The sequence below is a fragment of the Schistocerca piceifrons genome, chromosome 2 (assembly GCF_021461385.2).
Source record: "Schistocerca piceifrons isolate TAMUIC-IGC-003096 chromosome 2, iqSchPice1.1, whole genome shotgun sequence".
Classification (NCBI taxonomy): domain Eukaryota; kingdom Metazoa; phylum Arthropoda; class Insecta; order Orthoptera; family Acrididae; genus Schistocerca; species Schistocerca piceifrons.
Window position 1 is genome coordinate 122,218,412 of NC_060139.1, and position 27,524 is coordinate 122,245,935.

The 27,524-nt window shown below is 41.1% G+C and overlaps 1 protein-coding gene across 1 annotated transcript; it reads right to left on the reverse strand.

The window, feature by feature from the left end:
- On the reverse strand, positions 1-27,191 carry LOC124775187 (kinesin-related protein 8-like). The gene is made up of 2 exons (XM_047250027.1): positions 26,487-27,191; positions 1-645 (listed from the first exon to the last, which is right to left on the reverse strand). The coding sequence occupies exons 1-2, from the start codon at positions 27,189-27,191 to the stop codon at positions 1-3; spliced, it is 1,350 nt and encodes a 449-aa protein (XP_047105983.1).
- Positions 27,192-27,524: the final 333 nt, after the last annotated feature.

Below are 27,524 nucleotides of genomic sequence, written 5' to 3' on the forward strand. Positions count from 1 at the left end.
TCATATCATTTCTCCATCTTCGGTATTCTGCCCATCGAGCCTGGGAACAAAGTTTTCCGCAGTGCGTGGTACCACCGATATGTAGTCATTTACTGCATCTTTGAGTTTGGCTAGCTCCATTTTTATTTCATCGAATTGCTCACTAATGGCCTTTCCACATGTCTCCAAGTCTTGATTCAGTTTTTTGGTCGTCTTATGCAACTCAGCATCTAGCATCTCATCAGGCCTATTACTTCCCTTTGATAATTTGGTAGAAATCTTTCTAGCCTCTTCTTGCAGCTTCATATCTGCCAGCTCCGAAATTTGTTCGTCCTTTGTCGACATCCAAGAAATTAGATCTTTGGTTAATATTTTCCTCTGTGAGTCAAATTGATTGCTTTGATTTTTTTGTTTCGTAGCAGGGTTATCTACTTTATTTGTTAGTTCCTCAAACGTTCCAGATAAATTACACTTTGTCTGCTTTACCTCACACAACTCGTGAGATAATTTCTGTACGTTCCCCGGCATTCCAGCGTGTGTTAATTTTAACGTGGTTATTTCATCAGATAACTCCTTTGTCAGTGCATCATGTTTGGCCAAAAGTTTGGTACTCTCTACTGTAACAAAATCCTGTTTATTCGCAAACTCGGACGCCATTGCATCCAGCTTTTTAGATAACTCATTTTGTTAGTTCACAAATTGATTATTTTTTTTTTTAGATAAGTGATTTGTTTGCTCGTAAATTTACTTCCCCAATTCAATAAGGTCCACATCTTAGATGATATCATCTCTAACTTTCTGAGTGATGCTAAAGGCTCTGTCAGCTGACTTGCTTGCATTATGGAACACCTATGAATTCGACACTGCTGTATTGTCTTTGATGGGATCCATATTTAGCATTTATGCATATGTTTTTACCACATCACGTAATTACTGAAATCCCCCCCCCAAAACTGTCACTTTTACTCTGTTGAGCTCTATTGAACAATGAATTCTAGTACTAAATGTCTTAAATATCGTCTCTCAATAACAGAGACAAGATTACCTCATACTTTCATAAGTGTTGCAGCGGTATGTAAATCTGATCTCTCGTGAGTTCAAAAATGCCATCAACACATAAAGTGCTTCCAAACTGTTCTAAAATTACGGCACCGAATTCTGAGTTACTCTAATCGAGACTTGATCAAAGTAAGCCAGTATGAAAAAAGTATAGCTTTTCACTCATACTTGGCTGATCCATCGATGAATACCTTCTTCTTTTGGGGTGATATGACTTGACTCTTTTATTACTTCTCCACTCAAATCTAAGTTATTTTAGTTCTATTAAAAGGAAAACTACATACACTTTAGGACACACAATACACAACAAATAAAATTTTTGTACCTGGAATGGGCGCCAAATATAATGTGCCACACATTAATCAAGCATACTATCACTTTCCTATATATTCTAATTGTCCCGTCTTGTTGTAATATTCAAAAACAAATCTGACTTTAATGTGACCCAAAAATAACGTTAATCTAATAAAAATCTCTCGGTGTATTCAAGAAATATGCCGCGAAAGACTTCGTAGCCAATAATGTTAATCGTTGGAAAGAAAGGTCCAACTATGATTCCAATGTGGTACAAGCCACAGTCTGCCAAACAACATTAGTACTAAGCATTTTATGGCATGTAATACTGGCACAGAGCACCCACTGGCCCACAACATCAGTACACAGCACTGTCTCCCTTATAACACTGTTATGAAGCAACATCTGGACAACATCAATACAAACTATCCCCCACCATATAAAATAGGTTAGAAGCATCCTCCACCATAAAGCATTGGTACCAAACACCCTCCGCCAAGCAACATCTATATGAAGCACCTTTTGTCACTCAACATTGGTAGAGTGTGTTGCAACATCAATAAGCAGAGTCGACAGAAGTCGAACGCAGACATTAAAATGATAGTTCATCTGTGATATGCAGAATTGTTTTTGTCTTTGTATGATTAGCTTCTTTGCTACTTGTGTGTGACAGACCACGTTTTGTTGGTGGTGAAAGTGTCTTACTATGTGCAAAGTGTATTTAATACAAATATAGTGTTAATCGCTTATAAACTGTATAAACCACATGCATATTTGGAATGGAACCAACCATTCCCACAGTGGTGATCCCAACGTGAAATAAACACACAACCTTCTGATATTTCTGCGGCCTCTGTCGCCAGGGCCCTCCTAAATTGCTGGTTCTCGACATTTGGCATTCCACAGGTTATTACAATGGACAGGAGTTGGCAGTTAGAGCACCAATTATTCAAAGTGCTTTTGAGAATGTGTGACTGCAAGCACATTCGAGTCATGAGCTAGAACCCTGCCAACGACTGGATGATACAGCATATACACTGAACATTAGAGGTGGCCTTGGGAGCTGTGCATTGTTCTGAAAGAGAACTTGGGTTGTTCGCTCACTCAACTACTCTATGGTGAACATTTAAAGGTTCCGGTAGCTTAGGCTACTGGTGAGGGAGTTAGATGCATTCTTGCACAGATTTCACTCGCATATGTGTCATCTCTTGCTAAAGAATTCTGTTTGGCATGGTGACAGACTCATTTTCTTTCATAAAGGTTTATTCAGATATGATTTTATGTGTCTGAGGGATGACAGTTGAAACACCACACTCTCCACAATTTACACACCCATTTGAGGTCATAGACTGTGGGGATAAAATATTCATTATTGAGAAAAATGGGAAGCAACATACTGTATCTGTTGAGTGTCTCAAGCCTACTTACTCAGAAGACACTCCATCCACAGTAGTGAGTGACCTAGTCAGAGCTGTTCCTTCACCATAAAATTTAATGCATGATGCATCAGATGCGAGACTGCAGGTGCCTATTCCAGATCCTTCTAAAAATAAGTTAATGTATATGCAGTCTGCCATACAAATAACTTGTATCAGTTGGTTAGAGTAGCCCCTGGGTTTTCTAATTCTATCAAGTGAGTAGCTCCTAGGTTTTCTAATTCTGTCAAGTTAAGGAGTGAACTGCATGGGTGGAAAAATGGGATATACTGCAAGACCCTCCAAGCCACAGCTCTTAGAAAAAGAGGGGGAGCGGTCTGATGTAGCGACATCAGTAAGCAGATTCGACTGAGGTCGTACGCAAACATTAAAGTAGTAGTTCATTAATGATATACATAACTGTTTTTGTCTTTGTATGATTAGATTCTTTGATACTTGTGTGTGACAGTCCATATTCTGGTCATGGTAAAAGTGTTCTACTATGTGCAAAGTCTATTATTGCAAATTAAGGGTTTTCGCTTATAAACTGCATACATATTTGATGTGTAATCAAATGTTCATACAAGTGCACCCTCCCCTACACAACACTGGTGTGAATCACCCTCTGCCATAAGAAACTGGTATGAAACACCTTCTGCCAGAAAGCATCACATGAGCAACCATGAAACGAAGGAGGACATTTGCCACTAATGGCAAAGCATCGTTTGCACAGTGCTAGAAGACTTTCATTTATCATAGTTCAAGCAATGTGCACAAAATATTTATAAATTACACTCAAAAACCTTTCTTGTACATCAGTCTACCTATTAGCTAAAACTATATCAAAATCCCTGCAGTGCTTTTTGACATTAGGGCAAAACACACACAGATATCTATTTATATATGTATAGAAGATAGAAGTAGTATATAAAGGACATTTCTGGCACAGAGTGTCATCAATGAGTCAGAGGATTTCCTCATCTACCATCCCTCTCCTTTCTGACAAAGGCCAATTGCCCTACGTATTAAATGGTGGGAAATTTAAATTTTGATGGGCATAAATTGTCAGGATTAGATTAGATTCAGTTTTCGTTTCATAGCCCTAAAAATAAGATGATCCTTGTGGGTGTGGAATTTGGCAGAAAGTATCACATAGAAAACATAGAAAATTTAAATATAACACTCACTTCGCTGATAATTTGCCAGGAGATTGTCAAGATATGTAAATACATTACAGTAAACTGGAACTGCTAATGTACAAAATTAATGCATTGGCAGAATGAAACAGTTACATACTTTTAATAAATTTTTCATACACAAAATACCTAACCTTGACTGCTGTGACCAGGTGCTGTCAAACTGAAATCTAACAGACATTTTTTGAAGCTAGTCTAACAGTCCCTGTTAAGATATTCATCTATACAGCAGAAGGAGTTGCCTAAAGTCTTTCAAACTCTGTTTAAACTGTGCTTTATGTGAAATCAAGATTTTTATGGTTGTTGGCAATTCATTGATAATGTGTGTTCCTGAATACTGTACCTAAATCTATGTTTGACTTGCTATTTGTTGCAATTTTTGTATCATCTGCAAACAAAACAAACTTAGCATCTGGCAATGTAACAGACGAGAGATCATTAATATACACAAGAGAAAGCAACAGACCGAAGATGGAACCTTGAGGAACACAACATGTAATTAATTCCCAATCAGATGAAGACTGATTGCTTACTCAACAGGCATTTCACAATGACATCCTTTGTTTTCTGTTAATTAGGCAAAACTCGAATCATTTTGCAGCACTGCCAGTGACACCATAATATTCTAATTTACTTATGAGGTTGCTGTGATTCACAGTCAAAGGCTTTTGAGAAGTCACAGAAAATGCCAGTAGCCTCTAATTAGTTATCTAATGAATTAAATACATTCTCACTGTATGTATACATAGCCTTAAGGTTAAGAGGTTTGCAACACTACAAGCACTTGTTACCAATATCTCATTTATTTTTAGAGGTATTTGTTTCTTTTCCTTTCTGGCTCCACCCATACCTGTCTTCAGTATATTCCACACAGTTTTTACTTTGTTGTCCAATTCAATTATCTTTTTCTCTTAATAAAGCTGCTTAGGTTTCCATATTACTTGCTTCAATATTTTCCAGTGTTCTTTGTAATTTGTTACAATGCTAACACCAGACCTGTTGCTACGTAAGATGTAGTTTCCTTTTGTCCCACATAATACCTGGGAATACTGGGATAAGCTCTGTGGCGTCATAATCCAAGACTTGGAATATTGGGAGAGGCTCTATAATATCACAATCCAGCTCACACCTGTTTGGCTATTTATAACAGAGTAGAAATCTGGTATACTGCTGCAGTATTGGAATACTGGCACTAGCTCTATGACATCTGTCAGACTATTTGTAATAGCGTGGAATTCTGACCCAGTCTTGAGACACTGAAACAGGTTCTATGTTAACAGGATCCAAATTCTGGAATACTAGCACTATGATGTCAGAGATAAAGGATGTTTATGCAGGTCCAGGCCTATCTACTGGCCTTGATGACATGTTTCTGACTCCAAGCTGCTATTCAGCCAGTGGTGTATGGTCACTGCTTCTCCAAACTCTAAGTTTGGAAGCCTCTTTATTTAAACAAATACTAAGAAGGGTGCTTTGCACCTGCTGCTCCCGTCACCCTTCAGTAACTGACTGGTGCTGGGCTATAGCATCAATGGCTGGGCTGTGGTGCCATGAGTCTTGGCATTGCTCTGACTTTGGGGCTGCTGACACTGCCAAAAGCTGGCCATGTCATAGCCACCACCAGACACTGGACCACTAGCCCCATGGCACGCCAGGGCAGCCATCACCATTCAGGTTGGGAACTCTTAGCAGAATGAGTGGCTTGTGCCATCACCACTGCCGCTGCTGTGACATTACCATCGTGCAGCCAGTCTCACCACAACAAAGGGCTTGCTGCCCAACTGCGAGTAGGCTGATTAGTACACTACTGATGCAGTGCATGATGTTACACTAATAGCCCTCTCTACCACCGCCCTGTCACAAGACTGTGCATGCTGATAGCCTACAGCTGCTGCATGAAGCCACCCAGCACACTAGCTGTCACGCGGCGATCACAGCAATGGTTGCCACACCCATCAGTAACTAATTATACCCTTCAATGCCACACTGCGGCGGTCACAGCATCTGTGTAACCAGAGAGACATTCATGTAATTGGAATCTCTGACATATCATATCCTGTATGCTCGGCTTTCACCTTCTTTATAGTTAGGTGTCGATACAGAGGGTATTTGTGCAACATGCTAGTTACTGCCACATATTTTCACCCTACAGTCCGCTGTTCACAAGGATTCGTTATTTAGACAGTAACCAGCCTGTTGTATATGTAGCCACCATGCTTTTCCTTTCCACATTATTCACTCAAAAGTAATTCCTATGCTATTTGTATCAAGCTCAGACGAAAATTACGCTTCTCAGGAATCTGAACAAATATTTCACGTGACTGATGAAGTCTGGCATTTCAGAGTAAGAGAATTCTTCCTGAACACTCAGATGTGTTGATAAAATAACACACCGATTCTATGATAGTAGAAAACAATCAGTGAACAAAGAAGCTTGAATATGTTAATCGTACATCAATAGTGTCTCTGTTAGGTCATCATCCAACTAAAAAGAGATTTAAGCTGTGTAATCAGTGTAGTGCGAGTGGTTTACTCGTTGATTCCACATAAAGTTGTGGTAGCATGTGCTCTCAACACACATAATCTTCTATCCTAGCAAGGATTCTAACATTAGGTTCCTGCCCCTCACATACAGCTGCAAGACATCAATCACACACTTTTTTCCCTGTAGTTACCGACATTGCATTGCGAAATAAGTATATATACAGTCGATAAGTAATGCCTTTACTTTACAATGTGCAATCAGGGAGGTAACATCGGCTTCATGAATTGCCAGGCCCCACCTAAACAGTAAACATTATGTACACATGATCAATTTTCTTGGGTAAATGTGTAGGAGTAGTGTACTGTGGACCTGTGGCTTAGCTCGTTTTATTTTCCCATTTCCAGATAATGTTGAGATGTACCTTCTAACAAAAACATCTCAGCAGGAGTACATATCGATTTTCAGTATGTCTTTCAGCCTAAACTCGAGTGGGTATAAACGTGTTAGCTTAGGAGTGCTATCTGATAGTGAATTCAACCCAGTAGTAATTTTTGTGAATCCACCTATTGCTGTAAAAAGGTAATATTAAACCCTACACAGTGAAGCAAGCTGTATGACAACTCAGTAGCCATTGCATGCATGTTAACTCAAAGTACTCAAACACCACCTACACCATATAAGATGATCACAAGATCAATGCTGCTAACTTTATACAAACGATAAAATGTGTCAAACAGAACGGAATCGACTCATATACTGCAACAGATCTTCAAGAATTTGATGAACAGCAGTTCTGCCACACAGCACACACTCGACCAAAGACTGAGCTCTCAGCCTTACGTTTATATCTTCTAAGACATATTAAGGACTATTTACAGGCACTTTTGCGGCAAAATTAGAATCCCAAAAAAGAATGTGTAGCTTAGTATTTCCATACATGTAGAACATCAATACGCAGAACTTTATATGACTTTACAAGACTCGAAGTAGTCATAGAATTGTGACCTCATTTGTTTACATACACACTGATCATCCAGAACATTATGACCACTGACCTACTATCGATATAAAGCCGTCCAGGCGATAGTAGCGTCATCTGGTGAGGAACGACTGCCTGTCAGACACACATATGGTGCATGTAGTATCAGTGAGCATGTTGTCTGTGGGTAGAATGAGGAAGGCGCGATCCATCTGAGTTTGAGTGAGGGCAGATGGTTTAAAATGGCTCTGAGCACTACAGGACTTAACATCTGAGGTCATCAGTCCCCTAGAACTTAGAACTACTTAAACCTAACTGACCTAAGGCCATCACACACATCCATGCCCGAGGCAGGGTTCGAACCTACGAACATAGTGGTCGTGCAGTTCCAGACTGAAGCGCCTAGGGCTGCTCGGCCACACCAGCCGGCAGGGCAGATTGTGATGTCCCAGAGGCTCGGCACGAACATTTTGGAAACTGGAATGAGATTTTCACTCTGCAGTGGAGTGTGCACTGATATGAAACTTCCTAGCAGATTAAAACTGAGTGCCCGACCGAGATTCAAACTCGGGATCTTTGCCTTTCGCGGGCAAGTGCTCTACCATCTGGTGAGGAATGACTGCCAGTCAGTAGAGCACTTGCCCGCGAAAGGCAAAGGTCCCGAGTTCGAGTCTCAGCTGGGCACACAGTTTTAATCTGCCAGGAAGTTTCATTTTGGAAACTGCACGACTTGACATGTGTTCAAGGAGTGCTTAGGTGAGTGTCTCCAACACGTGACGAAACCAAGGTGAAACCATGTCCAGACATCATGGGGTTGGGTGGCCACCCCTCATTTCAAATATCAGACATTGTAGGCTGGGCAAACTGGTAAAACAGGACAGGCGACGGTGTGGCGGAATCAACATCAGACTTTAATGGTGGGCAGAGTAGATTTGCACCTGAACACACAGTGCACTGAACATGCATAATGATGGGCCTTCGCAGCTGTTGACCCATGCATGTGCCAACGTCAACATCATGACATCCACAACTACAACTGAAATAGGCATGTGACCATTGACACTGGACGTTAGCACAGTGGCAGAGCGTTGCATGGTCTGATGAACCCTGATACATTCTTTATCATGCCGATGGCAGGGCGCGAATCCATCGTCTTTCATGGGAACAGCTCCTTAACACCTGTGCTGCAGGATGGAGATAAGCTGGCGGTGGCTTTGTTATGCTCTGGGGAACATTCACATGGGTATCCATGGGTCCAGTGAAGATTGTGCAAGGCATTATGACACCAAGGAATATCGTACACTGGTTGCATGCAATGTACACCCCTTCATGACGACCATGTTTCCCAATGGCAGTAGCATTTTTAAACAAAATAATGCGCTATGTCACAAGGCTGAGAGTGTGATGGCGTGGTTCGAGGAACGCAGTGGCGAGTTCTAATTCATGTGCTGGTCACCCAGCTCGCCAGATCTCAACTCGGTCGAATACATCTGAGCACTGTTCGCAACTGGGGTGCGATCAGCTCATCTAAGGCAAACTGAGGAGCTACTCGGTTGAGGAAACTGACAACGGCTGGAGAATGACACAGCAGTTGGTCAGTAATTTTGGGCCTTCCGAGACCTGTTTGGACAGAGTTTAGTTTTTTAGTTTAGTGAACCAAACAACCAAATGAGTTTTGATAACTTCATGAAAAGAAGTGTGTGATCGATGTATTGGAGCTGTATGAGAGGGTCAGGACCCTGCAGTTAGGATGTTTTCCACGACAGAATATTGTGTCTGTTGAATGGACATGTTACCAGAGCTCCTTGTGGGTCAATGACTAAACCACTTTGGCTACACTGATCACACAGCTTAAATTACCTTTTAGGTGGATGATGGTCTAATAAAAACGCTATTAATGTACGATTATCGTCTTCAAGCTTCTTTATTCGCTGATTCTGCCAGCTTTGAATCAATGTATTCTTCGATCAGTATATCTGGATGTTCAAGACGAATTATCTTTCTCTGATGTCAGTAGAATTTGTGAATCATGTGAAATAGATTTTCAGATTCCTGAGAAGGGAAATTTTCGTGTGGGCCTGCTACAAATTGCGCTGGAATTCCTGCTGAGTGAATAATATGAAAGGGAAAAACATGGTGGCAATATACACTGATCAGCCAGAACATCATGACCACCGACTTCCTGTCGATATAAACCTGTCGAGGCGATAACACTGTCACCTGGCAATAAATGACTGCTGGTCAGGCACACACACGGTGCCTGTAGTATCATTGTGCATGCTGTCATGAGTGGAATAGGAAAGGCGCGATATGTATCTGAGTTGGAGTGAGGGCAGATTGTGATGGGTCAGAAGCTTGGCATGAGCATTTCGGAAACTGAAAGACTTATTGGGCCTTCAAGAAGTGATGTGATGAGTGTCTTCAGCACGTGGCGAAACCAAGGTAGAATCACGACCATACGTCATGACATTGGGTGGCCACCCCTCATTACAGATGGCAGATGTTGTATGCTGGGCAGACTGGTAAAACAGGACATACAGCGAAGTGTGATGAAACTAACATCAGATTTTAATGCTGGGCCAAGTATAAGTGTGTCTGAACACAGCGCACCGAACAGTCCTAACGATGGACCTCCACAGCCGATGACCCATACATGTCCCAATGTTAACACTACAACATCTTCAACTATGACCATCAGCACTGTATGTTGGTGCAATGGCAGAGTGATGCATGGCCTGATGAATCCCGATACCCCGATGGGGGGCGGGGGACTTGAATTTGTCGTTTCCCAGGGGAACAGCTCTTTGACACCTGTACTACAGGTCAGAGGTAAGCTGATGGTGGCTGCATTGTACTTTGCCGAACAATCACATGAGCATCCATGGGTCCAGTGGAGCTCGTACGAGGCACCATGATGGCCAAGGAGTATTGTACACTGCTTGCAGACCTTGTACACCCCTTCACGATGATCATGTCTCCCAATGGCAGTGGCATTTTTCAACAAGATAATGCGCCATGTCACAAGGCCAGAAGTGTAATGAAGTCTTTCAAGTAAATCAGTGGCGAGTTCCAATTGATGTTCTGGCCCCCCAACTCAATAACATCTGGGATGTAATTGCACGTGGCTTCAGAGCTTATCGCCACCTCTCCGGAATTTATTGGAATTAGGTGACTTACGTGTGTAGAAGTGGTGGCATCTCCCTCCAGCGACCTACCAAGGCCTCCTTGCTTCCATTCTGTGACACGTCGCGGATATTGTCTATGAAAAAGGTGGATAAACTGGCTTTTAGGTAGGTGTTCATAATGTTCTTTCTGATCAGTGTATATAGCACGCTGGTTACTGCCTAAGTAGCAAATCCATTCTAAGGTGAAAATGTGTGGACATAGCTAGCGCATTTATATGAACATCCTCTGTCTTGACTCTATAATACGCCAGAGTGTTCTGTCACATGAATACTTGTCATGTTGCTCTCTCACTAAGACCAGTGCAGTGGTGTTCCAAAGACTACAGTTAGTTACTGATTGCTCTGATAGCCATTTTTGATACAGGAGTGTCATCACGCAACAACTAGCTCAAGGGGTTTCTTTGAGCAGCAGCTGCAGCTGAACAGCATGCACAGCTGGCAGTGGGGCGGTGGGGGCAGGCTATTAGAGTAACATCATGCACTGCGTGAGTAGCAGACTTTTCAGCTTGCCCCCAATCAGGCAGTAAGCTCATTGTCATTTGGGAGCACCTGCTCGATGGTAACACCCACAGCAGTGGCAGCGGAGATGTTGTGCACCACTCACTGAGTTACTGAGCTATGAGCTCTGAGCCGGAGTGATGATAGCTGCCCCAGTGGGCTACAGCACTAGTTGCCAAGACTCATGGTCCGGTGCCAGTCAGTTACCATGGGATGTGCTAGTGGGGAGAGTGGAGGACAATCCTCAATGTTTGTTTAATTAGAGATGTGTCAAAACTTAGAGTTAGGAGAAGCAGTGACCATACTTTTCTGAATTAATAGTAACATGTCAAGTAGACCTGGAGACAGGCCTGTACAAACATCCTTTGTCTTTGACATCAAAGCTCCAGAACTTTGACTCTATTGTCACAGAGCCTGTCCCAGTATCTTAAGTCTAAGCCAGAATTCCACTCTGTTATAGATAGCCCAACAGGTCTGAGCTGGATTATAATGTCATAGAGCCAGTGCCAGTATAACAGCTCTGGCAGAGTATGCCAAAATTTCATATCGTTATAAAAAGCCCAACAGGTCTCAATTGGATTGTGATATCATAGAGCCTTGTCCCAGCATGCCAAATCTAGGAGTCTGACTTCATAGAACTTGTCTCAGTATGCTCTGGTTGGCACCTTGCACTCTGAATTTCCCGCCAATTTATTTTTAGTACAAACGTCCTGCTTCCACAAGAAACATATTGTTGCAATGGGACTATTTTTGTATTTCCCGCAAAATTTTGAATTTCCCCCTATTTTATGTATAAGGCAATTGGCCTTTGGTTAGGGAGGGAGGGGTGGGGCATGAGTAAATCCCATGACTCGTAATTCATGCAATACATTCTGTGGCAGGGCTCTGTTTAATTACTGATAGATAGTAGGTACAGAAAAACGAGACAGCTTAGAGGATTTTCCAATTACACTAGAACTCACTATTATTTACTTCAACAACTAATATTCAGTGTGCAAAACAGATGTCTCACATGTCTGTCAACTACAAAGGGCCCAATTAAAATTGATTTCCTGCTCTGCCACATGCTCATGACGGTAAACTGAACATTTCTCCTTACTACCAATGGAGACTAACATCCTGGGGTTTTCTGACCAAAAGTACAGCTTCACTTGTAGTGAATCAACGAAGAGAAGTTGATAGTCTGAAGTTTCAAATTCCAGAAGTAGAAGAGTTTGATAAACTGGAGATGGGTTGCTTCATTTTATTTTGTCTTCTCTAGTGGCATGGTAACTTCTATATATACTAGTACAGCAGACATATACCTGTAAACAAACAAACAATTAATTATGCAACTTTATTTTTGTGAGGTGATAATTAAAATTTTATGACTATCCCGCATACAACAAGACAACATGTTTATCAGTATTGAACCGAGCGGGGTGGCGCAGTGGTTAGACACTGGACTCGCATTCGGGAGGACGACGGTTCAATCCCGCGTCCGGCCATCCCGATTTAGGTTTTCCGTGATTTCCCTAAATCACTCCAGGCAAATGCCGGGATGGTTCCTCTGAAAGGGCACAGCCGACTTCCTTCCCAATCCTTCCCTAATCCGATGCGACCGATGACCACGCTGTCTGGTCTCCTTCCCCAAACCAACCAACCAACCAACCATCAGTATTGAAGTCGCAAGACAAGTTTGACCAATTTTTCTTTGAGAGCCTCTCCAAGAGTTTTTTCTGAAAACTGGTAAATCTGATAAAAATCATGTGGTTTGACTATTACACAGGATGAACATTAATAAAACCCACAAACTGCAGGGACGGATTCATGACCGGAAATGAAGGAAATAAGATCCTGTTAACATGTGTCCAGAAATGAATTGTCGTCATGGTAGATGGTGCTTACGAAGTGTGTTGCACACTGTGTGATTGACGCAGCGTACTGTAAGCAGCAGAATGATCCGGTATTAATGTCGAGAGCAAGACGAGATGGTGTTTGTGAACGGGCCAGCAGATGGAAAGGGTCGAGAGGCATCACAACTATACCAAAACAAGTACTCTCACGGACACCAACCACATCACACAACATTTCAAGTCCATTATGCGCGTTTTTGTGATGATGGGTCCTTTCAGACAAACGAACGTGGTAGGAGGCGACAGACTGTGCATGCGCCAGATTCGGAGGATCAGGTTCTACAGCAGGGGTGGCCAAGATTTCTGCTCGCGGGCCACGCCGGGGCCCAAGTGCCAAAAGCGTTCAGCAACACTTCACATTTCCCCCACCGCTATGCTACACTGTGCGATTTCATTTTATATTTCACATAGATCACAAACAAATTAAGTTTTCAGTATTAATTAATTATTTTTGGCGCGCTGAAGACATAACACAAGTATCTGGTACAAACTGTCGGCACACGGACAGAAGCAGACAATTTCACGGAGTTTCGCATTCAAGCTGCCACGTAATCGTGACTTGGTTTCATAATCGAAAAAAGGTCTTTCACATAAATATGTCGATCGAAATATTGTAGCACTACCGCAAACTCATTATGGAGACGTGGAAAATCTACCTCAGGAAAGCAATGACAGTTTTGATTCAAACTGGAAGTATTTTGTTGGTCAGTCAGTTACGTCTGCCCATGCATGGTGGTGTTTTCAACTGAAACAGCATATGGTCTCGAAAACAGCTCGAAAGAGACTTAAGACTGACAGTGTCCTCAAAATCTTTATAAAACCTGCCTTTCAATTCTTGCAAGGCCACAATGAGTGGTTTCTTTAACACCAGTGCGCTTAGAGAACTTGACTACCTTTGTGAGAATGTGTCCCTTCTACAAAATAATACATCCCCATAAAATCAGAAAGAAGTTACCTTGCAATGTTTTACTGTGGGCGATGTGCAGTCAAGTTCACTTAAAATGCGAAGTCTGTAATTCATTCTGGATGTTCTAATGTTCGTTGCTGCACTCATTTTTCTTTCATAAATTCAACACTAGCGAGTTTTAAACAGAAAAATTGCTCGAGCCATGTCCCTTGACTTAACCAATGTACTTTGCAGTAGTACATGAAGTCTTCATACTCTATGTTCATTTCCACTGAAAACTGTTGCAACTGACAATGGAATAATGGGTGCGAATTCAGGAATTTTACTACTCGTTCCTCCACTTTCTTCAAGTGCTCTTTGCCTGCAAAGTTAGGACCAAGTGCTTCTGGATGTACAGAACAATGAATCCCGTCTCTCAACTGTTGTAATTTTTTGCTCTTTCATTGTCATCTAAATGTTTAAATTCTGACAGACTTCTGTTGGCTTCTGTCTCGGGTTCTTTGGCCTACGTCTGTTTGATGAGTTTTCTGACGTTTCACCAGCGCGAGTGGCTGGCATTGTCAAAGCTTAACCCTCCATCGCTGGTGGTGAGCTCGAGCCGAGCTCGCGGCCGCAGATAATTTGTACCTGGAGTGCCTATGTCCAAGGGCAATATCAGCCACTCATGCTGGTGAAATGTCAGAAAAATCACGAACCAAACATCAGCTGACGAACCTGAGGCAGAAGCCAACAGGCAGTTTGTCAACAAGTGGCCACAGAAGCCTCAACAAAGTTGTGTTTAAATTCTCTCTGCGTAAGTTGTTTCGTAGCAAGTAAGCAGTGTCCGTTACTTAAGCTGATTGATAATTCTCTTCCCTCTCTTTGTCATTCCCATTCATTTTAAAACATAGTGTCGACAGGTCGCTTGCTGCTTCTTTATGTGCAAACAGCCAGTGGACCTGTGAACGTCCTTCATACCACGAACAAATAGCGAAGATTAAACAGCGCTGACACCACGTTTCTGCCGAACTCGAGAGTAGTGCCGACCGGAAAATGCCGCACTGCAAAGCTAAATGAAATGTCGCGCTGTTCTGGGTATTCCTGAGGAGGACCAAGCAAAGCCGAGTGACAGGCCAGGCCTTGGTCCGCACGTGGTTCACAAACGCTGCACGTGTGGAGTTTGCCTTGCCGTGGCCGGCCCTATTCTACAAGATATTGAGACGAACCCTAGTACAAGCTCCAGGCAAGCGGCCCGCCAACGTGGTGTAAGCGAGAGTAAGAATATGTGTATCCTGCATGACAACAGCTACTATCTCTATCATGATTGCAAGGATTATCAGTACCCAATTTACCTCTATTAAAAGAATTTTGTCTTTGGTTTTTGCATGCACATCATCCATTTCAGAACCCATGCTCATAGAATCTTTTCTGCTCCATTTCCACTCAGAAATCCGTCCCTGCAGTTCGTCGGTTTTATTAATGTTCACGCTGTATATATCCTTACCAATTACTCTAATGAAGAAAATCCTTTCCTCCCTTTCCAGAACGCCATAGTTTGCAAATACCTAGAGGACATTTCACTGTGGTAATGGGCATCGTACTTGAAGAACACATTACCACCACAGTATCCACTCTGAAGCATTCATATCAAACCAAAAAATAATCCACTGCCAACCAGGCACTTAATAAACTGTAATCTTTCCTGAGCAATGCCAACTACAACAATTTATTCCCAGTACGGCTCATATTTCATATTTGTTAGAGGTTGCAAAATTTGACTATGATATGCCAGTGACTTTCTTTCATTTAGCAAAACTGTCTGAAATATCCTAATTTTATGACTGGTAAGTCTTACACTCACCACTAAGGTAGTGAGGTTACAGGGATGCAGTACATTCCATTGATCCCAGATGTATACAAGATGGTGGTGATGGTGTCATCCAAGATTGCGGATTTTGGCGGGAAGATAAGCCAATTGGGCGACCTCCACTAACCCAACCCCTCCCCTCCAACAGGAAATGGCGGAAAGTTCAAATTCCATCAGAATAATGAATCACACCACGGTTATCTCAACTAACCTAACAAAATCGATGGAAGATAGGTCACTTGGACTACCTCGGTTAACCTAAATCACCAAACCACCACCTCATCCTAGGAACTGGCGGGAAGTTTGAATTTTTGGCAGTAAAGGAAGGTCACTTGGGCTTCTTCTACCAACCTAAGAAAATGGCAGGAAAGAAAGGTCTCTTGGAATACCTCCGCTAACTTCAGTCACCTGACCACTACATTGTCCTAGGAAATAGTGGGAAAAGGACTTGTCCTGTGCTAGACATAAGTCTATATTATTTTACATGCACTATTTATTCAAACAACTAGAGACAACACCACCATCCAGTGTGTTCACCACAACGTCGGGACTCAAACTGTCCTAATATACGGTACCACCACCAGAGTGCATTGTTGTCTGTTCCGTGACGTAATCTAAGATGACGGCCATGACGTCCACTGATGACGCAAGTACTGTTATCCAAGATTGTGGCAAACACTGTGTTCACGACAAGTTCTGGACCTAGTACACAGTACTGCCACCAGAGAGCACTGTCGTCCATTCTGTAACATATCCCAAGACAGTAGGGGTAAATGGTGGGAAACGTTGTGGTCACCACAAGGTCTGGACCTAGTACACAGTACTGTCACCAGAGAGCGCTGTTGTCTGTTCTGTGACATAACCCAAGATGACTGTCTGGAGGGGGAAATGACTCAGACTGTGCTGGGATGCTGGAGAGAGAAAGGAGTGTACTTTATTTATTTCGGAACAATTTATTTAGGGATGATTTTGAGACATACACGCTCTGACATGCTTGGGGTCACGCCACACAGCCCACAGACCTGTAAACTACTCCTAAATAATACACTACAAACAACTCCTAAATAACTGAAATAATTTCAGTACAGACATGCAAACTCCTCCTAAATAATGCAGTACACTGATGTGCAGACACGAAATCAACACATAAACTGTCCAAATTATGCATAGCATCTGCTCACAAAATAATGCAACAGACATGCAAACAACATACGCAGACACCGCCCGCCACCTCATGTCCATTGGACCACACAGGAGGCTATCACACATGTTCCCAATAGTCAGGATACACGGGCACCCCTCACGAAGTCATGCACAGGTGCCCATTCGGGTCCCACAAGCATGAGGCGGCGATATCCCTTTCATATTTGACACCTGAGAAATACGTGTTCACCTATGCACCATTGCTGACGCGACCATATGGGAGCGAAGACATATTTGGAGAGCGCGCCGCCACCGCCGCGAGCCACCACCAGACGCAAGCCAGCATGAGCCAACACTCTCATACCGCTGATACCTGCAGCGAGCAAGTGAAAGTTGCTTCTATTTTCGGGTATACAGTTAGAGTTCTCTGAGTGTCATACTGACATCACAGAACTCCAATGCGCGCTCACGGCGGTGCCAGAATAACCTCAAATGCATTCTTCCTAGGCACCGATGCTGGCGCGACAACTCATAGCTCTGGTGGGCGTCCAGCGTGGAGAGAGAGCTGTCGCAGTGCTTCACAGAATAGCACAGGGTGCATTCCTCGTAGCAATTCTAACGGAACAGCCCATCCGTCAGTGAATTCACCCATCAAACTGCTGCTGCTGCTGTCAATGTGGGATGATCCACTGCAGAGGCCAGTTTAAAGTTCCATCACCTGTACTATAGGAGGATGGTCGTATCCTACAGACTATACTGTAAATCGCAAGAGATGCTCCCTGTGGCCCTGTCTCGTTGTTTCAAACATTATTTTTTTCTGCTGTAGCACACTTTGTACATTGCCATACCTTTTGTTTTTCTGCCTTGACTTCGAGGTCTGTGTCATGTTGTAAACTGACATTAAGACGCTCTGATCTATGGCCTACTGCAGAAAACTAGACGTCGCACCATGTAAATCGTGTTATTACTGTGGTTGACATAACACGCCACACACACACACACACACACACACACACACACACACACGCGCGCGCACACACACACACACTCACACACACAATGGACGATTTTACATAAAAGAGAGTTACAACATAAGCAAATTAGGGGAATTTTTGCTGCGTTGTGGAGCGTTTCTGAACTGCTGTCCAAAAGTGATTCGCAATCTCTACATTTAAACTCATCTGTCACAGTGATGGAATACCTGATGGCTCTGCATTCTGTTTCAACTGATTCCTCACATTGCAGTCATGTATGCGATCACTGTTTCAGTTCTATCCATCCCCAGAAAATGCTGTCCCTCCACCAAAACTCTTTCTCCAACTCAAACAAGTGATGTCAGTCAATCATTATGTGGTAATCAACAGCGTGCCAGTGGATGGATGTGATGGAAAATACACCATCATTGTACTCTAATAATAGGCATCACAGTTGATAGTGTGAACAATTTTAGCAATTTTACAGTAATTGCAACACCGGCCAATGCTGTGACAGGATGGTTCACAGTTTCAGTATCATAGCGAAACCACCCCTTCTCCACTTTGCCAAGCGTCATTGCGAATGTGGATAGATGACTGTGCAGTACGTCCATTCTTTGTTAATTCTCGAACACATACACCATCATAGTATATTAGACATATTTCTAACACCTCGAGCATAGTGCTTAATTTACGATCTATCTCTCTGTGTATGAGAGTCACAGAGCATTCTCGCTGTCTTATAGTAAAATTAGAGAGTGAAAGATCCTCCTCACAATGTCATTGACCAACCCGCCCTGCAGCATCATTCCCGATTTGATCTGCAACCGACCAGAAGTAGACTGCTACTTTCCATGTCCCGTGAATGAATTGAGCTTGCCGAGTCCTCACCCATCCAAGTGAACAAGATTTCTTGAGATGCAGCTATGTCGAGGAGGTTAGCACTCCTTGCTGATGTGTAGTAACAGATTTGAAAGTGTCATGATGTAATAGCAGATGGTTAAGAATAACAAGAAATGAATGATTTTTATGTGTGATGTATCTCCAGATGGACGGAGTTGGAAACATTTTTACGTAAATCAACCAAGCTATCAATTTTAAAGTTTTATTCCGGAGTCTAGGATCAGTACCTGGAAGGCATTGGTAAGAGCAAACATAAACACTTGCACTCCTAAGGCTACAACGTTCTGCACTTAAAATGGGCTATAATGTTAGATCACTTGCATTTCCGACCTATGAGTCATATGAAATGTAGCGCTGTTAATATTCCAATGTAAGAAATATATTTCAAGCAAATGACATACATCCTTCTTCCCAGTTTCTCTACAATAAACTATGTTATCAAACCATAAAACGAAAAAATTACTTCCGTAAAACATTTGCCCTGCATGATACGAGCACAATATAGCTTTCCAGAGATGTATAGCGTCGACTGTTGACATCTGATCACGGTTCAGAAATTATACCATGCCTGCATCAGCCATATATACTGTAAAATGATCGTTTGTAACAGGGGATACCTCTTACAAGGAAACAGATAAATGCATAGCAGTAGCGTCAGACACGTGAAAATTACGAGTCATTCCACCACTAACTCTGTCAGGTAAATGTATTCACAGGGATTGCTGTGCCTCACAAGCATCTATACCCGACAGGTTTACCGTTAACTATCGCAAGTAGACAGTGCTTTAAACCACATACAGAACACGTTGCTGTATACATGTCAAACACAGGCTATATCATGTGACTCATGCATCCTGACCTGCACCAACTTCTCTTTCTCTAGAATGCATCATCAGTCAACCATTAAATCGTGCCTCATTACGGCTCCAACTCAATCAATCACTCTGTTCATTCTCTCTTATCCTTTAATACAGATGCAAGTAAGTTTGAGGTGGATGGTTCCTGTCTTCCTGAAAAGCATCAAAGACAATAGTCAACTCGCATGTATCACTGGTACCTCAATAGACATACAATATAATGCTGCCTCAATGGAGAAAAATTGACTGCTTCCCTGATTCCCTTCATTTCCATGACGACGTTTCCTCGGATTCCTCTTGCTGCCGCATACTTATTCCCATGTACAAATGGTTCTGCACCAACCAGAAGATATGCAAGTTTCTCCTCAATTTCCCTACATTTCGGTGTATATTCAGCCAATTTATACCTATTCCCCCATCATTTTTCATAATTCTATCGATTTTTTTATGTCACTTCTATCCATGCGATCATGGAATATCCTCTGGTTCTGTGTTCTAAAACTGATTGTATGTGTAGCCTAGCTGCCAACACCTAGCCCAAATGCACTGATTGGGAGGTGTAGTATAGCACTGAATTCGATTGTATCCAGTCGCCTCCCCATTTGGAGAGGGTTTGCTCTGTTTTCTGTATGTCTGTGTATATGCATGTGCTGCGGAAGGGTTGGAGCTCGGTTTCATACTCTAATAGTCAAGCTCCTGTTCTCAGTGGGAGAGCAGTAAAATTGAGTAAGAATCTTTCCATATTTGACGATATGTAGGGGCACTTTGCAGGGTTTAATTTGCGGTCCAAATGGCGATCTGAATAAAATCGTTTTTTCCCCTCTGGAAGTCTTGTCTGCAGAAAGAAAGAAAAGGCGGACGGTGCTTCCACACCAGCGGCATCAATAATTCGGAGGCTAAATTCGATAAGAGCCAATCATAATGCTTGACTAATTCACACGACATCCTTCATGCTAGGATATAGGAGTCTCTACATAGTGGTGAGAACATTTGCGTATGTTGAAAGTAGGAAGGGTAACACGTGATGGACGAGGTGCTACGTTAGGACCGCGAGGAAGAACGCATTTGAGGTTATTCTGTGCTATTTTCGTAAACAGTTTCTGTTAGGGCAAGAATTTCAGTGCATACAAGCTGAGACATAACGAAAGCGAGTATCAACTGTTTCTGGGACACTCGGTCCTTATCTTAAATAGCCGTGTGAGATCAGTATAAGATTGAGAACTTTGTTAGATCCCCTTGCGATGGTTTGTAGCTACGCGCGCGTATTTTGCGGCGTTGCGTCAGTCACACTGGGCAGTTAAGCACGGTTAGACGCGTCTCGCATTTCGCGCTGGGAACAATGCACTCTGTGCTATTCGGTGACGTCAGTATCCCCAGGTATTGCACCAGCAATTGTAAAAAACACGTGTTGCTCAGAGGTGTCACGCATATGGGACTGGCGTGAGCGCGCTGTAACGTATTACTATGTTTACGACATTTCTCGTCGAGCCATATATGTTATCTTGCAATTCTCGCTGCTTCTGTCACACAAATAATGATAAAAATCCAGAAATTCAGGATCGCCATCAGCCCAAGCCCTTCCTAACCATTTAGAAAAAACAGAGCTGGGAAATTATTAGTTTAATTACTTTAATAATTTAATTACAAGCATGCAAATTTCTTTAAGTAGCCAGATAAGTAGTACTTCATGTTGTGCATGAAGCAACTTGATTAATTCAGGATTGGGAATCGGAGTAAGTGGGTAAGATCAACACCACAGAATTTATCTTTCACGTAGATTATTTATTGTATCTAAGTATTTGGTTGCACATCCTAACTACACAGGGTGCCTGACTAGAAATATTTAAGCAAGAATTATGTGAGAACGTAGCAGAGCACAATTTAACTACAGCAAGAAGAAACACAGAAAACGGGTGTAGGAGACAATGATACTATCATCTCCTTTGCATTGATACCATAAAAATATCTCAGTGGGATTTGCATTTTGATTGTACGCATGCACTATCCTGGGCAGAGGTTTAACCAATACAGGAGGTTGTGCGATAATTATTCAACATACTAACTGTATCTGCTGCTTGCAAACGGCTGAACAAGAGCACGTGGTGCATTCCGAATCAAACTGTTGTGCTGCTTTGTAGAAATCGCACGAAAGAACAGATATTCTTGCAGAAATTACAGCTCATTAAACAAGCAAAATGTTAAAATAAAGCCTATTGCAGTGCTGTGGTGGACCAGAAGGGTCATTGATTACCAAACACGTGGCACAAAATCGACATACAAAGAAAAAGCAACTTCCACAAAATAAAAGATTAAAAATCATATTCGCTTCGACACAGTATTACACTCACGTACGGTTGAGGTGATCCTAACCAGCTTTTCCTAATCAGATTTATCGTTTGAAATTCTACTTCATTGTTGTTCAAAATGAACAAAGTAACTTCCACACTTTTAACTCAGACATCCTATTAAAAGCACAGAACAGACGACAATGCACTCTGGTGGTGGTACTGTGCACTAGGACAGTTGGAGTCTGGACCTCCTGCCGAACACACTGTATGGCTGTACTGCATCAAATTGTTTAAATAAATAGTGTGTGCAAAATAATAAAGACTTATGTCCAGCACAGGCCGAGTCCTTTTCCTGCCAATCCCTAGGAAGAGGTGGCTGTCGGGTGACTTAGGTTAGTGGAGGTACTCCAAGTGACCTATTTTCCCGCCATTTTCTTAAGTATGTTGCATTGTCCTGATGGAATTTAAACTTCCAACGATTTTCTGGGTGAGGGAGGGTTAGTTTAGTGGAGGTAGCCCAAATGACCTATCTTCCCGCAAAAATCCGCCATTTTGTATAACGTCATGGCCGCCATCTTGGATGACATCATGTGATGTTGCCAATTCTACACGCCGCCATCTTGGATGATGCCATCGCCACCACCTTGGATACATCTGGCCCAGAGTGGAGCCGCACCCATGTAGCCCCCCTACTCACTAATACCTCAGAGCTTGGGATTGGTGCTGTACACTCTCATAAGAACCTCAACAGAACAGAGCAACTAATTGCATTCGGCCCTAAAACTCATATATTCCAAAATAGAAAAGTAGCCTTGATATGTCATACAGTGTTAGTAAGATGCAAGTGTACTTTCATGGAAAAAAATTCCACTTGACAGGAGTTGACTGCTCAATTGATTTCACTAACCAACTGATTTCACTGTTTGGTCTATTATCTAAGTTCATGGAACACAGCATGGTCAACACAGAGGTAAGGCTTAAGTAATTATTGGTGTGATATACATTATTGGCATCCACCATTCAACATGTCAATGCTAATGCCTTTCCCCCTTGGTCTGTGGTGACTGATATTCAATTAAAGAAGCATGAAACCAGGTATTTTCAAAAATAAATGACACCTTCATCACACTTTAGAATATTTACCCACTACAGCCCCAGTTTATTATGTGAGTTCCTTAGTAGTGCAGAAAGGGCGAGCAGAGGATAATTAGAAACAGATGGACCAAGAATAATGCATTATCATCTTGCAGCACCATAGGTTCTACACTGGTAACAAAGTTTTGTTCTCAGTAACAGAAACGATGAATCCTTGGTTGTCATTCTACCTCTATTTTGGCCAGACGTCCTCTAGTTTCTCGATCAATCACTCTGTGGTACAGTTCAAATGGAGGCATTGGTATAATGTGATGTCTATTGGACTACTGGCGACAGGTTGACTCTAACATTGAAAGAACAGCTCAGTCCTGAATGACAACAAACAAAAATATATGTATACATCATATATGGATAAAAGAAAAATGAAATTATAATTAATAGTGCGTCCACTCACCTGCAGCGCCGATAATTGTGTGGCATCGCCGAGGCATGCTTGAAACCAAGTATTCCTCGTATTCAGGTGGAAGATGCCTCCTAATGCATCGACTTTGCGTTGATAGCTCTTTCAAAGTGAAGATATATTTTTTCCTTGCAACATATTTTTGATGTAAGACAATACATTTTCAATAGCATTAGCGTCAGCTGACTGTGACGACGAATCCAGTATCTGCACACCTTTCTCCTTTTTCGAGTTGCAGCAAAGCCTGCTTTAGTTCTTCGGATCATTGTCCTCCTGCAGTACCTTATCTTCATTTTTGTTGATGAACCAACTTTGGGAAGTTGGCATCAAACACCTTTGTTAATGCAGTGGGTAAGCTGCAGTCACGTCTCTTCTTGTGTATCTTGTAATGGTCGCCTAGTCGTTGATCTTGCTAATTGCTGTAATCGCACTATTTCACTCCCATTTACGGAGCTTGTTAGCACTTGATGTTTGGTTGGCGCCATTAAAATGCGTTGTAGTAATCGCTGCTGCTTGCTGGATCGCTGCTGTGTCTCGATGCTGATGCTGGCTCTAAATCTGGTTGTCTAGGGTTAAAAACATGAGGTCCCGTGTTTTTTATGTGCTTTTGATGATAAAGAACGAGCAAAACCAACAAATATGTAACCTTCAAATATTTATTACTCTGGTGGCCATCTTAATTCCACTGTCCACCAAAGACCATGACACAACACAAAGTAGTACTTCCATTACATGATCTTTGCATTGTTTATTCACCTCAAACAATAACACACAAACACACTCTACCAAAGTGACATTCCGACTGCCTCCTCGACCCTTCTTGCTGCTTGTATTTATAACATTGTCAAAGAACTACTAAAAAGAGATATCGTTTATAAGTCACATGTACATCTGTTATCATAATTTGTGCAGATAAGTTATTAATTTGCATCGAGTGACATAATTTAACATGTTATGAAAATGACAGACAGATTTGTTGACTTGACAGAATAATTCTTTGTTACAAAAAGGCCATTTTTTAGAAGTTTGTCAATTGACTTCTCTAATTTGCATAAATAAGTAATTAACATGAATTATTAAGAATTACATTGGTTTTCGTCTAAAACAGGATTGATTTCGTGAATACTGAGTGAAACCGCTTCTAGTGAACAAATAGGTTTCACCGAGTGATTTTTATTTAAGGAGATCCAAAATACCTAAGTTGGCCACTCTTTTTCGTACCTCATATTAATTATTTAAGATAAACTTAGTGTTTTTACATGATGACATTTGCTGTATCAGTGATCAAGTGATATTAACTTTTGTGTGGGTCAGTTATTCAGTATAATTTAATGAGTTGACTGTTTATGGAGACATGTTGTGCAATCATTGTTAACATACACAATAACTCTTCTATAATCATAAATACTCGTTAAACTGGTTGAATTTGGAGGGTATCACTTACTTCATTAAAGTAAAGCCTTTAATATGTTCTGTTACAATACCCCCCTCGGGTAATATCATTTACAGAATGTTAATGATATTAGCCGACTAGGACAAATGTGTCAAATGCTTAAAATTTGGAAAAGTACTACTTTAATAATTTTTTTTTTTTGTTTTACTATGCATAATGTGTATGTACACCATGACCGTTACACCGTTTCAAAATGACTTTTTCCTGCAAATATTTTAGTTATGTTGTTTCAAATGCACTTTGTGTTATGGCTCTCAGTATGACAGCATAATAAAAATATTTAGTAATATATGACAGTAAAAAAAAACTTAATCTTTGCTCCCAGTGAGCCACATGGAAAATGATCAAAAACAGACACAAATATATCACATGCGATCTTAAGATATATAAAAAAATATATGTAAATTATTTCAAAGTCAGCTCTCATTGAGTCACAGAATAATCAAGATAATAGAAGGAACATAAACATATTACATAGATGGACAGGTCAGATGTCCATAGGAAAATATTGCAACTGTCTGCTCTTTTTGAGCCACATAAAGGAAATGAAAACAAAGAACATAATTAGAAGTATGGACATGATATATAAACACAAACACTAGAGAAGTCACATGTATGAATATAATATGCATTTAAAAAAAAAGAAAATATTTAAAAAACTTGTCTCCCATTGAGACACAGTCAAGATAGTACAAGAACATATTAATACTAAAATTGGACACTTAAATTGGTCACAACATAACACAAACATCAAACTTGGTGAACACCTGATTAGCTGTAGAAAATTGTACACAAATCTTATGCCTAAGAAAACAATAGTAACAAAATGATGGGTCTTGCACAACAATTTTTACACTGTCTTTTATATTTGGTGCAAGTATGTCCCATATTCAACAATACAAACAGAAAGTAATAAATGTTTGTCACATCTTTGGGTGCATGGTTAAACTTGCCCCTTGCAAGTAAAGAAGATGTCTCCAAATTTAATATTCAATAGCGACAATAAAAATATAAAAACATTGTCTCAGAGATCTGGAACTTTTCCAGGGTCTGTAGGATGAGTGGTAGTTGCTATTTGACACACCCAGTAAAAATCTTTGCTGATAAAATGCTTTACGGAAAATGGGTAAGTAACTGTATTCAAACAGGGAAATGTGCTTAATCATGTTTATATGGTTTCAATTCAGTGATGTTTCTTAATCCAAATAACCTTCTTGATCTGGGAAAGATAAGTCTATACACATTAGGATGTGGGCTTTCTTTTATTTCAAATGGACCAATGTAAATGTTTACTTTAACATATGGACAACCTAGCTCAACATCATTGTCTATTTCAGTATTTACAAACAAAAGATCATTTTCAATTTCTTTAGTTCCTAAGTCTAATGTCTCTTTCCTACACTTAGACACATCCCTCTCTGTTTGCAAAGCATTGACATTTAAACATAAACCTTTATTTTCATCTGTTCCTCTTAACACTGTGTTGTCACTTAACAAACTACTGTTTTCACCCCATTTTTTATAAAGTCCACTACGGATTCTTGTACACCATGTAGGATACAAGGTTGCACTTACCTTTGCTAATTCTTTCCAAAAGGCATCTTTGTTTATACAGATTCCATAGTTGTTCCACAAAACTTCTAAAAACTTTTCCTCTTTTTCTTGAAAACACACATTTACATTCCATCCCTTTATATTTTCTTTATTATTATTATTATTATTATTACCATTCTCATAGATTAGTGTTTCATAGTTCCCAATAGGCAATAGCTTGTCCTCAGATACACATTCCCTAGTCTGCATTTCACTTAAATTAACTGCATTATTACCCATGTTTGTCACATCACTTACCTTTACTACATCATCACTTTTCAATTCTACAAATACTTTTATTTCTTCCTCCACACTCTCATTAATAACATCACTTGATTTAGGATCATTATTTAAATGTCCCTCTATTACTTCTTCCTCCTCCTCCACAACAACCCCATCTTCAGTTTCCCCCCTATGTATCTGAATCTCAGCAATCGAGTCTTTGGCTCCATTAAACACTTCGGCATCCCCCTTCTTATCAAATAAACCCCCCAAAATTGATTCTATTTGTGGTGTGTCTGACTTTTTATTAACACCAGTATCTTTTTCAGCCCAACTATGGAACTCTGCAATACCTTCAACTTCTGCACTTTCACTAACTACCTGTGCTTGAACCCTGTTTTTATTAACTGTATCACTTTTACTCATAGTATCCCAAAACCTTTTATTAAATTCTAATTTATTCATTCTAACAACATCAGTATTTTCATGGTACTTACTCTTTACATTGTATCTTCTCCTTTTCCAGTTTCGGTTATGTGTTGACCTGTCATAATATTGTCTAGCCCCAAAACTACGAACATCTAGTGGGACTGTCCACCGTTTCCCGGCTGGTTCCCTCAGTCTGTCCATTTGTAGTTGTCGTTTTGTTCACTAGTTTCAACAAACCCCCTTCTATCTTGTTCTCTTCCCCAATACCTATTTCTATCATTCCTGTTGTCTCTCCTCCATCCTCCCTCCTGTGTATTGTTTCTGAAATCATTTTCATATCTCCTATCTCCCCTATTTGGAGCATTATTT

What these genes read in the sequence shown, in the direction of transcription:
- LOC124775187 (XM_047250027.1), bottom strand. Translation starts at nt 27,191, where the DNA reads ATGAATAAATTAGAATTTAATAAAAGGTTTTGGGATACTATGAGTAAA. An exon ending in TTTGGAAAGAATTAGCAAAG is followed by an intron (nt 646 to 26,486) that starts GTAAGTGCAACC and finishes TTATCTAAAAAG; the next exon opens with CTGGATGCAATGGCGTCCGA.